Below are 15,821 nucleotides of genomic sequence, written 5' to 3'. Positions count from 1 at the left end.
CATGCACCATACACAAAGGACAAAAGGCAACGGGCTTTCCAGGAAAAGCGAGTAGTGCAAAGGCGATGAGCACTGCAATGGGAAAAACACGGAGTGCAAGGGAGCCCCCGCCTGGCCTGCAGAGGTCAGTGAGAGATCAGTGTGACAAGGTGACTGGGAGACCAGTCAACAAAAACACAGAGCTGGAAGAAAGGAAAACATAAAAACAAATATATCTCACAGATTAAAATAAATAGAATTCTAAAATGCACACGGTGCACATACATACAGGCAAAATACTCATGTGCATAAAAAAAACAAATCAGAAGTATTTTTAAAAGAAAATACTCTCCAACAGCATTCCAGAGTAACTGGAGAGACTTTGACAGCCCAGGCCAGCACAGTGTCTGCAGCTGCCTCTCGACTTTCCTATATATTTTGAAACAAAAAAAAAAAAAGAAAGAAAATGCTCTAGACAAAAGACAATGAATTTCTAAACTCTCAGATTGGCTGGATTGCACGCAAAGATTATTGTTAGTGTGAAGGACCTCCTTTCTGTCCTTCCCTTCAGAAACAGGAGAGGCAGCTCCTGTAGTAAAAGCAAAGCTCATATTCTTCATTCTGAACATTGACAGTGTTTTACACTCTTCTCTGTTGTCTCCAAGGTGTGCTGTTTTAAAACTTGGATAAGGCTTGGTAATGGTTTCTTCCTAAGCTGCTTAAGATTTCAGACGTGTGTTGAGGGGGAGGGTAATTCCTAACAAAATTCCCTTTATTCATATTGAATTTAATCCTACCTATGGCAGAAGAACAGTCCCAGATCTCTATGTTTAAAAGACCAACAACAGGCCTGACTCTTCTAAAGTTCTACTCATCCCTGTCACTTCCACTCAGGCCCAAATCCAGGATATAATGGATAGAGAGTCTCATAGAAAAGGGGAGCCTGAACAGCTATACCTGACATTCCTCTTAATAAGAGTGGATAAGAAACATTGGGAGTATGTATGAAGTTTCTGCTATGTATTGATCTGTCAGAGTAATTAATTATCCAAAAAAAAACCTTCAGGGTTTGATATTTGGGACTATGTAGTACTTTTCAGTCTCTACCTCACACTGCATCACTGTATGTGCAATTTTTTTTGTTGTTGTTGTTTTTACATGACAGGGTTTCTCTGTATTGTTTTGGAGGCTGTCAGTCCAGCCTGGCCTCGAACTCACAGAGATCCGCCTGCCTCTGCCTCCCAAGTGCTGGGATTAAAGGCGTGCACCACCAACGCCCGGCTGTATGTGCTATTTTTAATCAGGATATTTTACCTTCTGCAGAATTTTATGAAATGTAAAAAGTTTTGTGTTGCTTATGAGCACATAAAATAATATTTGACTCAGATATGCCTATAGACCAGTTTGGCTATTCAAATGCTCTTTTATACCACAGACAGGTTTTTTTAATGTTGAAGATTAATGTGCACATACACAGTTATTCCCACTGCTGCCACAGAAAGATTGCAGATTGAAGCTCACGAAGGGCAAGACACTAAGGTGTTTTGAGACTCTCTCCTTACAGTTTGAGAACCCCTGGATTAAAGGGAACTAATATTCATCTCAAACTAAATATGCCCTTTTCAGGGACCAGGAAGAGTCATTTTTAAAATGCTAAAGCTTCCTGGGTAGTGGTGGCACAGCCTTTAATCCCAGCACTCAGGCAGCAGAGGCAGGCGGATCTCTGTGAGTTCAAGGTCAGCCTGGTCTACAGAGTGAGTTCCAGGACAGAGAAACCCTGTCATGAAAAAAAAAACAAAAAATGCTGAAACTTAATTTACATTGTTTATCATTTTAGAAAATAATTTTCCTGTATCTTGAAATGGATATGAGTAAAGGCAGATTATATACAGCTTTTACCTCTTTGTTGTTTTCTCTACAAGTTGCTAAATTAGTTCAAATCTAGCAAAATAAATAATCCTCCCAATAAACCTATGAGTTGGTTGGACTTTTTGTCAGCTTAACACGAGTTAGAGTTATCTAGGAAAGAGAACCTCAACTGAGAAAATGCCTCCATCAGATTGCCTGTACACAAGTCTGTGAGGTATTTCCTTGATTCACTATTAATAAGGTAATTTCTTGATTCACGACTGTCCACTTGGGACCGTCTCCTGGGCAGGTCAGTGCCTGAGTTTTATAAGAAAGCAGGCTGTGTAGAATATTCCTTTACACTGTGTGAAGATGTGTCGCTGTGATTGTTTTGATAAAGAAGCTGATTGGCCAACAGCTGGACAGGGTAAGTTTAGGAAGAAGAGCCAACTTGTGAATGCTGAGAAGAAGAAAGACAGAGTCAGGAGTCATGAGCAGATGCAGAGAGAGATGCAGGATGGACATGCAGTACTGGCAAAGAGTAGATACAAATATGGGTTAATTGACTGGCATACAAACGTACTTCCTGTGTCCATAGCACAAAGAGGGATGCTCTCTCAGCCTGGACTCTTAGGGGAGTGTCTGGACCCTGCCCTGAGTGAAATGACAGACTCTAGATACCCCTATGTGGAAGGAAGTGGCAATAGGGTGGGAGGCTGGGGGGGGGATGGTGAGGGTGTGCGGGAGGAGGGGAGGGAGAGGGAACTGGGATTGACATGTGAAGCAAGCTATTTAAAATTAAAATAAAAAAACAAATATGGGTTAATTGAAAATGTAAGAGTTAGCTAGTAACAAGCCTGAACTAATAGCTGAGCATTTACAATTCATATTGCGTCTCTGTGTCAGTTATTAATTGGGAACTGGTGGGCTGGAAAGAAACTTTCATTTACATGGCTGAGCAAGCCATAGGGAGCAAGACAGTAAGCAGCAATCCTCCAAGGCCTCTCCTTCATTTCCTGCCTTGAGTTCCTGCCTTGGTCTCCCTTGGTTGACTGTGACCAAGGATATATAAGCCATATAAACCCTTTCCTCACCAAGTTGGTTTTGGTCATGGTCTTTATCATACCAATAGAAAAGAAAACTAAGACAACCTAGAATATAGTTTCTTGCTAGTTTTCTCTTCTTAGCTTATGAAGTCCTTTGACAGTAGACAGCTGCTCATTTAGTAAAGGAGGAAGTTATTTGAATCTAATAACTTTTCTTCCCCCAAATATGTTAAGCTAATAGTAATGTGACTTCAGGTGAATTACCTCCAGCTTTCTGTAGGATGTTGGTTTTGTTGTTGTAGTAGTTTTGTAACATCACAGAATTATTTAGTTTTAGATTAGGGACAATGTCCAACCACGAAGGCTCACTTCGTGTAAAAATCAATTGGAGTGACCAAGTAATATTCCAATCTACCTTCCAAGTCCTTGTGAACTTGCAAGTATGGTCCTGTGACCAGCCTTGACTACTGAGGAGCTTAAAACACACACAATTCTGGTAAGTTTTCTCTACAGCGCTCATCCTGAAAATACCACGTGAAAACTGAGCAGACACTAATAGTGCATATGTTCTTTCAAGTGCGTGCTTAAAGCCCAGCATTGTGTGAAATGAGAGGCATTCGGAGTCATTTCAGCATGGAGTTTCATAAGATTGAACAAACACATGAGTCATCTGATCTTCGATTGTCCTATTTCTTGTCCAAGTACCAACCAAACACACATTTTTCTTCATTGTCTGTCCATTTAACTATCTATGCTGTGCACTGAGATAAGCACAATACAGTTGGGTGGTAGAAAGGAGCCCCGTGAGGAAGCCATTTGTGTCCCTGAAAACCAAAAAACATAGACAAAGATCATAATACTCATCACTAACAAGACTTGTTATGCTGGTAGAATTTGAAGGGGTGGATTCTGTTCCATTGTTGTTAGTTTGCTTTGTTTTGTCTTTAAATTTGAAGCTTTTGATTTTGTGAAACACTGTTTAAACAGATCTAAGTCTAAAATAGTATGTGATTAAGTGAAATGTAATCACAATAACCTAGAAGCTCTGTAAGTTTCCATTGCATTGTGATTAGTGGTGCATAGATCTGCAGATACCAGAGTAAGGGGTAGATGCCAACCTGCTGAGGAGGAAAGCCAAAGCCGATGGGCAGTTGGAGTCCCTCTTACCAGGGAGACTTTAAGTCCCTTTATATACAGACAGAGAAAGAAAAGGCGTACCCCCACCTTATCTGCTTAAGATCTGATTCTTGTGAAATTTTAATTTGTCTTGCATAAATTTCAAAAGGAACCTATGCATTTCAACTATATTGCATGCAACAAAACTAGATAAACTGAAAAACAAACTCGACTAAAAGTAAAAGAAACCTAAATTGGAAAACCAAAGTGTTTGCTTTTAGAGATAGACACACCACCCAAAGGGGCCACATTTTAGGGTCTCCGTTGCTAGCGCTACTCATCGCACCCTATCAGGCACTTGATCTTCTACAGCAACCCATCCAGTGAGGGAAAGGAGAAGGTGGTGGAGAGAGGAGACAGAATTGGAGTTCCAGGATCCATTCAGAGCAGGGGGTTTGGCCCACAGTGATCCCCTCCTCAATCCTGGCCAAGGCGGGTGCGCACTTGCAAGGCACTGCATCTTCGCAACAGCTTGAGCAGCTGCGGGTTAAAGATCGAGGCTTTTAATGCTTGAGTTCTCCCTTTCTGATGTTGTACTAAGAACACCTTTCCCGATGTGATCGCCGACTTGGAGGACGTCCAGCTCCTGCCCAGAAAGCACCAATGAAATGGGAAACTGTACAGTTGGTAATACTTATCACAAGAAGAAAAAAATCAAGCAAGCAAATTGCTGTGCCCTTGCAAATGTGCCTGGCTACATCCAAAAGATCAAACTTTCTTAAAGATGCACCTTGAGTGGCAAGAGCTCTGGATCCGACCCGTGGACTAGCAGTGTCCCTACTCCAAGGACCTCGCAGGCTGCTTGGGTCCCTCCAAGTGCAAGGCGTTCCCATCGTCTTCTTCAGACCCTGAAACCTGCCTGTGTCAGGCAGATCCCTCCTCGGAAAAGTCCAGACTCTGGATGGCACTCAATGTCGAGGCAATCAAGCAGCTCCTTTTAAACAGCCCAAGATCTACATTTAGACAAAAACAGATCCCAGTTCCCGGTAAAGGCATTTCTGCTCATCCTGTCACTTGTGACAGGAACGGAGGGAAACAGACTGCGGGAGAGGGAGACAGGAGAGAGGCAGAGGAAGGACGAGAGAGGGGGAGACCAGACGCGGGTGGAGACGTGAGGGAGGGGCGGAGACTGAAGACTGGGCCCGGAGGGGGACGGGGGAGGGGATGAGAGCGCGAGAGGCGGAGGGGCCTGACGAATATCCGCGCCCCGGAGCAGCGCTCGGTGGTTCTAATTAAAGCAGCGCTCGGAACCCGGGGGACCCGCCTGACGTCGGCGGCCGCGGGGATAAGAAGCGCCCGAGGACAGCGGGACTTGGAGCAGCAGGGTCGGCGCTGTCCCCGTAGGAGCTGTGCGTCCTGTGTCCCTGCGCTGGACAAGTGGAGCTGGAGCTCATAAGTAGCGTTGGAACTGGGGGGACCGAGGAGCGCGCCAGGCGCAGAACCTACCGTGTGGGCTCAGGTGCCCGAGGGCAACGTGGGATCCACCGCGTGGTCGCAGGTGCCTGACGGCAGTGCGGGACCCACAGCTGGCAGGTGCCCTGACCTCTCAAGCCCAGGGTGGCCCAACCGCTCCGCAGCTCCAGACCTGAGGCCGGGCTACACCTGTGGCCTCCCGTCGCTGAGAAGTGTCCAAAGACCCCGCGCGCGGTTCCCGCGGTGAAAGAAAGTTGTGCGGCGCGGTCTCTGCGCGGACTCCGCGTGCGGGAAACTTGGGCTCCGGCTAGTGGGGCGGCGGGTCCCAAGACCCGCGACGCAGGCCACCGGGGTAATGCGCGTGTCAGGGCGCCCGCTGGTCCTTGTGCTACTGCTGCTGAGCATGGTGGGGCACCGGGGACGCGCGCAGCCCCGGGAGCCTGCAGACAGGCAGACGCTGCTGAGGTTGCTAGTTGAGCTGGTCCAGGAGCTGAAGAAATTCCACACGGGAGACAACAAGAGGCTGCAGCTCCTTGGCGAGTCCGACTTTGCCCTGGGCCGCAGAGAGGCCACGGATTATGGGGCAGACCCAGAGGAGCAGAGAGTGGGTGAGTGTTCCTCAGTGTAGACATGAAGGACTTAGCGGGTGAGAGCTCACCAGCGTAGACCATAATATGAAATAGAGTAAGGGAGGGTTCTGGCAGCGTAGACTTGAAAGGCAAAAAGTAATTACTGGCAGTGTAAACCTATGAGGACAGAATGCGGAAGAGGGAGCCCTAGTCTGAGGAACAGAGTGCGTGAGTGCCCAGCAGCTTAGACTATGAAGTATAGAAAGTTAATGAGATTGAGCTGTGGCAGTATAGACCAGTGGGGTGGAGTGTGGATAAGGATCCGGGCAGTGTAGACTACGAAGAACAGGAAGTGAGTATCTTAGCAGTGTAGACCTGAGGGCCAGAGAGTAGGATGCAGCTGAGTGTCTGACAGTTCCAATCTACTTGGAATAGAGTGAATAATTGTTCAACAATGTGGACCACGGGGAAGGGAGTGGGGGAGGCCCTGGCGATGTAGACCTGATGGACGGGAGTGACTGAAAGTGAGTCTTGGCAATATAGACCTGGGAAACCAAGGATGCCTGAGTTTCCAAAAAGGATGAGGAAGATCCCAGTGTGGACCCTGAAAGAGTTCTAGCCACAGTGTGTACTGAGGAGCAAAAGTGGGTCTTGGCAGTGTGGATGAAGGGGCTACCTATCGGGAAGACACATCATATTAGCATTTTCTTAAATAGATTTTTTTTTAGAAACAGTTTTAAAGATGAACCAATTTTTAAAATTTTAACTAAGGGCTTTTTGTGTTTGTTTTGTTTTTTATTGCTTCTCAAGAAAAAGAAACTGGCAGAAACAGGAGACTGTATGAGAGCCTCTAAAATAACAATCTTAATCCACTTCTAAGATATGCTGGTGCCCAGTTCAGAACACTCTGATCTTCTCAGGGGAAGGTTCCCAGCCCACCATTTCCAGCAGAGGAAGAAATGGCCAGAGCTTCCCTGGTGGAGCCCTTCCCAGAGTGGCCCATGGGGATTTCTCAGGGAAGCATGCAAGCTTTTAATGCTTTCATGACAGAATTAGGTCAAATATGATAGGGTCACTTTTGTGTAAACTGACTCAAGTAAGGAGGACATGAATAGAGGCTTTAGGGAGCAGTCTACACCTCCCTCATGAAAGACTCGATGTCAGTGTCTCTCTTCAGCTATTAGGAAAGAAAAAAATAGTATTTCTGGTAAAATAAAATGTGACATTACACAATCATAGAGAAGATGTTGGCCTCATGTGGGTCAGAGACTTAGAAAATGATTACAGAGACAGAAAATAAAGCAAAAACAATATCCAAACTCGGGAGGCGGGGAAACAAGCAAACAGGGAACCATCACTAGGGACCAGGTGTCAATGAAAAGCAGGGTTATGAGCTGGTGTTTAAAATCCTTTCCTTGGGTACCCCACATTGCCTTATAAATCGTGATGTACATTCCCATCTGTTCATACCAGCCTCACTATCAGAGAGTCATAAAGAAATTAAAACATTACCTACAATGTATAGTGTTCGAAAACACACTTTTTGTTTTGTTTTGAAGGTTTGGGTTTATTTCTAGAATTTTTAAATGCTGTGGAACTTATATTTCAAAGTTCTTTAAATTAAAGTGTATACAAGTGATTCATCCCTTGGAACCTATCCAAAACCATTTTTTTCCAAACCTGTAACTTTATGGCCTGTAACTCTTATCATAGCCAGAGAAAATAGACTGGTAATATTGGAGCTTTATGAGTAGTTAACCCTGCTAGAGAAAAATCATGCTGACCTAAGTGTCCACATTGTATTATGCGCAACCTCCAAGTGTTGTCCTAGTCTATCCAGTGCGTTGTAGTTTGGGTAATTCAAAAGTTTCCTCCACATTCACTTAAGATCACACGTAATAGGTGCGTTGTTCAAGTAATACGATTTCTCACCCCTCATAGAGATTGTTCCTCGAGATCTAAGGATGAAGGACAAGTTTCTGAAACATCTCACAGGTGTGTGCTCCCTTCGCTCCTCTGCCCTCCCTGCTCCTTTTTGCCCTGGGTCTTTGTGACTTTCTTCCTCTGTGTTCCAGGTCCTCTTTATTTCAGTCCGAAGTGCAGCAAGCACTTTCACAGACTTTACCACAACACGCGGGACTGCACCATCCCTGCATGTAAGTGAGCACCCAATAGGCAAATGGCGCTCCACTCTTCCTGACTGGATTGGGGCAGGGTGCCTAGACATTGGAGCGGACGGCTTAAACTCTGTAACAGCCAACACCACTGGAAAGTATTTACCTCATGATGACCCATTGAATTTAATCAGCTCTTGCAATGGACTGAACCCCTCCCTTCATTCACATTCTCATTTTGTTTATGAACTCTGGCACAAAGTCCATATCCTATTATAGTGGACACCACACAGGTTAGGTATGAGATGCTCAGGTGTCTGCTGGTGGTCAAAGTGTTGGCGTATAAACAGTCTGGTTGGCCTGAAATTTTCCTGTAAAACTTTTTTGACTACCTCCACTGCTTTGACCAGTGCTGTTTTCTTTCCATTAGTAATAAAACTCTCATCACACAAGGCTTTTTTATTTTGGGGCTTATTGTTGTTGTTGCTGTTGTTTTGGGTTTTTTGTTTTGTTTGTTTGTTTTTTGTTTCCAAGACAGGGTTTCTCTGTAGCTTTGGAGTCTGTTCTGGAACTTGCTCTGTAGACCAGGCTGGTCTTGAACTCACAGATATCTGCCTGCCTCTGCCTCTTGAGTGCTGGGATTAAAGGCATGCGCCACCAATGACTGGCCACCCAAGACTTATTTCTGTTCCAAATACTGCTCTTCTGGCTGTTCTTCTTCAGCTCAGAGACACAGGGCTTATACATTAATTCATTTCTCATATGTCTTTACATTTCTTTTCATTTTCAATATGCTTCATCTATTTACCTACTGCAGTGTATTTCACTTCCCCAAAACAACTCCTTGCACTCTTCATAAAACCATTTTTTTAATGAGATGATGACTTTCACAGGTGAAAGCCATACAGACACACCAGGATCTGGCTGGCTGCTTTGAGAGATGACCAAGAGGACAGCAGCCCAGTCAGCAGACTGAAGTAGTCTTTCCTGCTTGACACAGATATGCTGGTCACATGAAGTAGGAATTTTTTTTCTGTTTAGGCAGCAGAGGTTCTCTGAATAAAGATACCTGTCATTTACAGACTGCCCCTGTATGATGGGCACTACTAGGTAGGTTCAGGACATCACATCTGTGAGTCTTAGCCCAGCAAGGCCATCTCATTAGCATGTTTCAGACAGTCAGGCCTGCAGTCCAAGGTGAGCAAACATGCTTCCTGAATAATTTAATTTTTCATTTGAACTTGCCATGTGGCCCTCTTGTATCACTATCTCCCCTACTTTCTCATGCAGTGAAACTGTCTTCTGTTTGAGAGTTACTGACATGTTTCTTGGGGCCACAGAACCTTTTTATTGCTTGAGTGGGCATCTATTTTATAATATATATCTCATACAACACAATAATATTCTAGATTCTAACTTTGAACATGAACTTCTAACATTAAAACACATTCACTTAGGGACTAGGAGACAGAATTTAAAATGCTTGTCATAGAGACATCAAAAAGCCAGGCTCACGCTCATGCTCCCCTAAGCTTCTCCCAGGACGTCATGCTTTGCTCCACATTGTCGCATCCTTTGGTGATAATATATACAGACTCCCGGTCACAGCTTAAGCTGAGTCCCCAGAGGTGGAAGGTTGACACATTTGTGCACTGAGACAATTAGCTATTTCCACCTCTTTTCCCACAGATAACAGAATGCTAGCTCTTTTGGGATGCTTTGGAGCGTTTAGAAGTTCACTGAAATCCTGGGGTGCTGGAATTGATAAGGACCATAGGGTTCAGCCTTCCTTGGAAGCCATAAGAGCTTGGTGAAATGAAGAACCAAATCTCTCTTATTTCTGATAAACAGAATCTGTTCTACTCTACATGCGCATTACTGGTTGAGGAGCATTGCTCGAGACTTGGACTGAGTGAGATGGGAATACCTGTAGTCTCCAGGCAGATTACAAGTGGAAGTATGTACAGTTTGTTAATTAGACCACTCCTGAGCTCACAATCTACTCCACCTTGGTACAGGATCTATTTGGGAAAACTACATTCCAAAAATTGTGGGAGAAGAGCAATAAAGCACAAATCTAGGTGGCCAATCATAAGCAGGTTAGGTTCTCTTTCCTCTTTGAACTAAAAGGATAGATACCATAAGCATTTGGAAGCTGACGTTTTTGGGAGTGTGTTTATATTTATCATTGTCACTCATCCAGATTCTCTGTTGAGGATGGATGCTCACCCCTTTGAGGATTCTTGTTACTCCTGAGAAATCATAAATTACTGAAGCTTTTCACAGAATTTTGTCCTGGGGAAATTTTCCTGTAGCTGTGGCAACTGAACCTTACTATATATTTTTGATGAAGCAGAAGAATGAAGTGTGGAGTCACGGGAAGCAGCAGAGAACACCAGGCTGGACTTAAAAACTATTACCTTTTTCTCCCAGTCTACACTTGAAATTTTTCTTTACAATGTTTTTCTTCCTCTTCTTCATTGTTGATAGTTGAGTCTAGAGCCGCCCACAAGCACTTTATCCCTGAGCTATGTCCACCCCTATCTCTCATTTTTACTTTTTGGGACTTATTCTTGTTAAGTTGCTCAAGGTGACCTCAAATTCATTCTGTAACCCAGGGTAGCATTGAACTTCTCATCCTCCTGTCTCTGTTTCTTGCATAGCCTCCCAACTGGGTCCAGTCCGCCCTGGTCTTCTTGACCCTCTTTCTTTCTAACATCATTGCAAGAGTCTATCAGGCTCATCTCAGGTGGAGACTTAGTCTGCATGTATCTGAAAGAGAGTTCACACAAAGGCATGTTAAGAAGCAGCACTCACAGCATTTCTCTAACTCTGGCAGCCACACTTCAGAGGATGCTGTGTCTGTCCCCTCTGTAGCCCTTACCTGATTTCTGCTTATAATGCCAATTTTTCCCTGAAGTAAGTAAGCAACTTAGAGCTCATAACTTCAGGTAACTGGATGCTATTGCTTCTAGGGACTTCAGAATATTAGAAAATAAATGGTGGTTATAGCACTTTATATACCTGTAAAAATCAACCTATATTTAATTTTAATGTTGTGCAGGCAAACTGACAAAGGTCCATGGTTTGTTTTCACCGCAGATTATAAAAGATGTGCCAGGCTACTTACACGGCTGGCTGTCAGTCCCATGTGCATGGAGAGATAAGGTAAGCTCCCAGACAATCGTGGTGGCCAAACAGCAAGGGTCAGAATGCCATGTATGTCATTAAAGAACACATGGGCATTTAGACACATTCATTCTTTCACTATAGTAGCTTCACTCTGAGCAAAAGACAACCAATCTATCTCAAACAAAGGCCATGGGTACAAGGCTCCCCCTGCTGGCTATCTATGGTGTACATTGTTACTGGAACTTCATATAGCAGACAGTTTAACATCAGGGTACATGCTTCAACCCATTGCTATTGACTTCCGGGATGGACTAATGCACTGACATTTATGAACACAGACATCCTTCAAAATTTATCTAATAAACAATATAGAGACTGTGTCAGGCTAGAACTGTGGTTCCCTGCTGCGCAGCATTGCGCTGCATATCAGCCCATAAAAACACCAAATTAAAAAACTAAAGCATGAGGTTGGGGATATATCTCAGAGGGTAAGAGCACTTACTATGTACACAGAAATCTCTGAGTTCAAATTCCTACTAGTCATGGTAAAATGCCAGGCATGGCAACAGATACCTGTAACCCCAGAACTATGCTGCCCAGACAAGAGTTTCAGTGAGAGACCCTGTCTTGAAGGACTAAGGTAGAGTGTTGCATAACAGGACACTCACCATCCTTCTCTGGCTTCTGTATGCATACATGGGATGTACACCTGCATATACATATGTATATAACACACACACACAAATCCTGAAACGTGATACTGGTCAAGTGTGCATTCCTTTTGCACCTTGGTAAAGTAATATAAAATTCTAAGTTAGGCTATACTACCTACTACTAATCACAGCCACACAAATTTTATGTATCTGGTAAAGGTTTGGAGTCCTATCGTTATAGTAAAAAAAAAAACTAACACAGCTAACATAAATGTTTCTGTGAGTGCACACCCTTAATGCCTAGTGGAAGAAGTGTAAACCCACTATCAGGTTGTAACTATATACTGGCCTCTTGATGCTCCCAACTGTGCTGCTAACAATGTATAGGGGGAAGTTGACTTTATTTCCCAACAGATTCCACAATACTCATTCATTCAAGACTGATTGACAGAGCTTTAGTTTAATCTTTTCTGTATATCTGTCATAAGTATGTCAGGCATTATTAGGTGGGGATTCACACCACAAATAAGACCTACTTCCTGAATGCAAATGGCTGTTCCCAGAAAACTTGCCTGCTGTCCAGAAAATACAAATAAAAAGTAAATGTTGCATTTTTTTAGTAGCTGTTCTAGCTTGTCTCATAAAAAATGGATGAGAGCAGCACTCTTTTATATACGGATATGTTCAGTAAAACAGCAGCACTGTGCACAGAGGTAAACTCTGGACATGGCTGGGTCATCAGGGCCGAAACACAGTAGCCTCACAGTGTCAGCCACAACATCCTCACAATCTGGACCAAGAGCCACTAAAAATAAGGGCGTCTCTACTGACGGTGAGGTGAAGCAGTGAGGCCTGCATAAGCAAACTGGCTCTTTCTGGAGGAAGCAGGTGTGTTTATGCCAGTCAAAGCTGGAAAGTGCATGCCCTCATTTCCCTTCTTTCCAACGTTTTTAATATTTTTAAGCACTGCATTTATAGCACACAGAAGTGTTTCTCTTAAATGGAGACACACACACACAGACACACACACACACACACACACACACGTATACCTGGGCTGGTAGTGTGCTGGGGAGATAAAAATGGCAGTTCCATTATGTCCCTTGCGAAGTATTGCCATTTACTCCTAAGCAGGGAGAGAATGTTCAGCCTATTCTCTGAGAACTTTCTTGCCTTTGGTACCACTAAGCCTGCTGAGGACTAGCTTATCCTGTACAGGACTTAGTTTCCTAAAGAGCCAAACCACCACCTGCACACTGTACTCACGCACCAACTCTACTTGGTCTGTGTCTGGCAGGCATCAGCAGCACGTGTGCTTGCCCCGATACAGTGTATCACAGAAAACAGCAAGGAAAAGGCAAGGCATGTTGAATAGACTGAACATGGGACTGCCACACTGGCCTCTGCTACATCTCCTGCAGCATCCAGTCAGAACTGACAGGGTATTGCAACACAGTAGAGGGACAGGAAGATCTGTGTTCACAAACTTCTACACCAAAGGCCACCTGCTTCAACAGTCACTTGTCACAAATGGAATAGGTTCAGTTTGGCCAAACTATGGGGGCAGGGGGCAGTTTAAAACACTAGTATCCTTGTCAGCAATTAGTTTTAAACCTTTATTTTTTAAAAGATTAAACTCTCTTAAGGCAGAAGGGTTTAAAATGACAGCAAACCTGTATCTAGCGGTCACCAGTAGAAAGCTTAGGTAGGTATCTCAGTGCTTTGCAGGTTGGTTCAGGGCACTAGTCAGACCCTCGGGGCCAGAACCAGCATCATGTCTCACCACAATGGAGGAAAAAAAAACCCGGTTCACAATGTCCACACAAGTCTTCTGCTGTGTCCAGCTCCCATCTTCTCAAGACAATTGGTAGATTCCTGTCCCAGCAATTGCCCACAGCCTACGGGCAAGGTTTTACAAATCCTAGAAGACTAGTAATGAGCAAACTCATGGTTTCCTTGGGAAGCTCAGTAACTGTCCTCAGACCAGGCAAAGCATATTCTGAGTCACACACATACCTTATCATTGAGCCTGTAGGTCAGTAAATTGAAAACCCTGAGCCTGGGTTACCTCTTAAAGTACAGACTTCAGTACTAAGCATCCAAGTACCTGGCTTAACCTGAACATAGTCTAGTAGCCCTGATGTTACCCTTCTTTTAAAACTAAAAGGCAAACATATTTTAACAAAGAGTACCAGAAAGGGTTTTGATTACATAATAGCTTTACTGTGTGAATGCAGAAGAGTAAGGCAGACTCTTGACCTGAAGTGACACTGCAAATCTGTTGACTGAATACCCAAGGAACCCTATCATACATGTAAGACCAAGAACTAAAGTTAACTTTAGTAAGTATTCATCCACAGGTGTGCATGATGGCCTTCATCACTTAGGCAGCGAACACATGGTAACTAAAGAATCCTTTTCCAGATGGGATTGGGGGAAAGACCTAGACTCTGAACATAAGAGAATTACAGACTCCTTGTTTATAGATGTGTTGTTATATTGCTGGACTCACAGGTCCTTTAGAATTGGTAATAAAAATGAGTGGCTATATGAAATCAAATGTAATTGTTTTCAGCTGCAAAGGAGCAACACCAGGAACCCTGAAAAGTGCCTTGGAAACCAACAGAGAACAGAACCATCTTCATGCCCATTTCCTGTGGACAGAGATTTATTTTTGCATTCTTCCGTAATTCCTTTGCATTTTCTATGTTGCTGACAGTTTACAAATATACATTCAGCAAACCAGTGTATCTGTCAGTGAGATTTGCCACTCTTAGATTATAAGAGAAACACTCCACATTTGATGTTTAATGCTATGAGGTATTTCCCTTTTAAGATTAGGTGGAACCACAAGTATTTCTTTAGAAACATAGGCAGAACATTAAACTGTATTTTCATAGAGTATAAAGTATGATTTGACATTTTGTATTACTTCTACATTTAAACTCCCAAAGTATAGTTTGGAACTGCATGAAAAATTTTAATGAAAACCAAAAAACCTCACTTGTTTTGAAGACAGTGGCATATCAACACGTGGATATGCCCAGGCCAGTCTCATTTGTCCTCTGTAAGTACACTCCAGGTATTGTACAATATGTAAATACTGTGAATAAGTACAAGGAAATAAATGAAGTGTTTGGTATAATGAACAGTCTTCAGAGCGACTCTTCTATATCATTGCTCAATATATACATATATATGTACACACACATATATCAATATATACACGTATATATGTACACACACACATGCATATGTGACATGCATATATGTGTAGAGATGTCACTAAGTATTAAATGACATAAATTCCTGATTTCTTGGTCTCATTTAGTCACCAATACTCCAAATAAGTTCAAACTATTTCCTACATGATTGTTAAGAGAATGCCAAACTAAGAACACCAAGAACAGTTCCAATTTTTAATGACTGCATTTTTTAAAAAAGTAATTGGTTTGAACTTAAAAAGGTTAAGTTTCAGTGTTCATGAGCTCTTACAAACACATGATGATGTTTGGAACAGCCACAGAATTAAGTAGCCACCAGAAGCCCATATTCCAAGGATTTGCACCTAGAGTATACAGGTAAAAATTCAAGAAAATAGGACTTTATAGTGTGAAAGAGAAATCTGAGACCCTGAAGCAACTCCCAAGCTAGGATGAGAGCTTCTGACTTAATGGGGTTGACTATTTGTCTTTTGCCTTCCTAGTTTTTAACTTTGTGAAAACCATGACCAAAACCCCACAGGAGCCAGAAAGTTAACTGGTGGTCTGACTATCTTTGTCAGGACATCATGGCCTTTCTGTGAGGAGAGGATGTTGGGGTAGTTGCTTTCCTCTAGAGGGTCAACTGTGAGCTCCAGTCAAGCAGGTAACTGCATATTCCCAGGTCTCT

General features: G+C 43.3%; 1 protein-coding gene and 1 non-coding gene across 2 annotated transcripts; both read left to right on the top strand.

Moving 5' to 3' along the window:
- The first annotated feature begins 305 nt into the window (after positions 1-305).
- Positions 306-416, top strand: LOC121133889. The gene has a single exon (XR_005870901.1). It is a non-coding gene; the product is annotated as a small nucleolar RNA SNORA44 (small nucleolar RNA).
- Positions 417-5,241: 4,825 nt separating this feature from the next.
- Alkal2 (ALK and LTK ligand 2) lies at positions 5,242-15,079 on the top strand. The gene is made up of 5 exons (XM_005082025.4): positions 5,242-6,070; positions 7,973-8,026; positions 8,107-8,187; positions 11,248-11,313; positions 14,506-15,079. The coding sequence occupies exons 1-4, from the start codon at positions 5,818-5,820 to the stop codon at positions 11,310-11,312; spliced, it is 453 nt and encodes a 150-aa protein (XP_005082082.1). The 5' UTR covers positions 5,242-5,817; the 3' UTR covers position 11,313; positions 14,506-15,079.
- Positions 15,080-15,821: the final 742 nt, after the last annotated feature.

The sequence above is a fragment of the Mesocricetus auratus genome, unplaced genomic scaffold (genome assembly GCF_017639785.1).
Source record: "Mesocricetus auratus isolate SY011 unplaced genomic scaffold, BCM_Maur_2.0 Super-Scaffold_100024, whole genome shotgun sequence".
In the NCBI taxonomy this organism is placed as follows: Eukaryota; Metazoa; Chordata; class Mammalia; order Rodentia; family Cricetidae; genus Mesocricetus; species Mesocricetus auratus.
This window is presented reverse-complemented; position numbering and strand designations above follow the sequence as displayed.

What these genes read in the sequence shown, in the direction of transcription:
- Alkal2 (XM_005082025.4), top strand. Translation starts at nt 5,818, where the DNA reads ATGCGCGTGTCAGGGCGCCCGCTGGTCCTTGTGCTACTGCTGCTGAGC. An exon ending in CCCAGAGGAGCAGAGAGTGG is followed by an intron (nt 6,071 to 7,972) that starts GTGAGTGTTCCT and finishes CACCCCTCATAG; the next exon opens with AGATTGTTCCTCGAGATCTA. An exon ending in GGACTGCACCATCCCTGCAT is followed by an intron (nt 8,188 to 11,247) that starts GTAAGTGAGCAC and finishes TTTTCACCGCAG; the next exon opens with ATTATAAAAGATGTGCCAGG.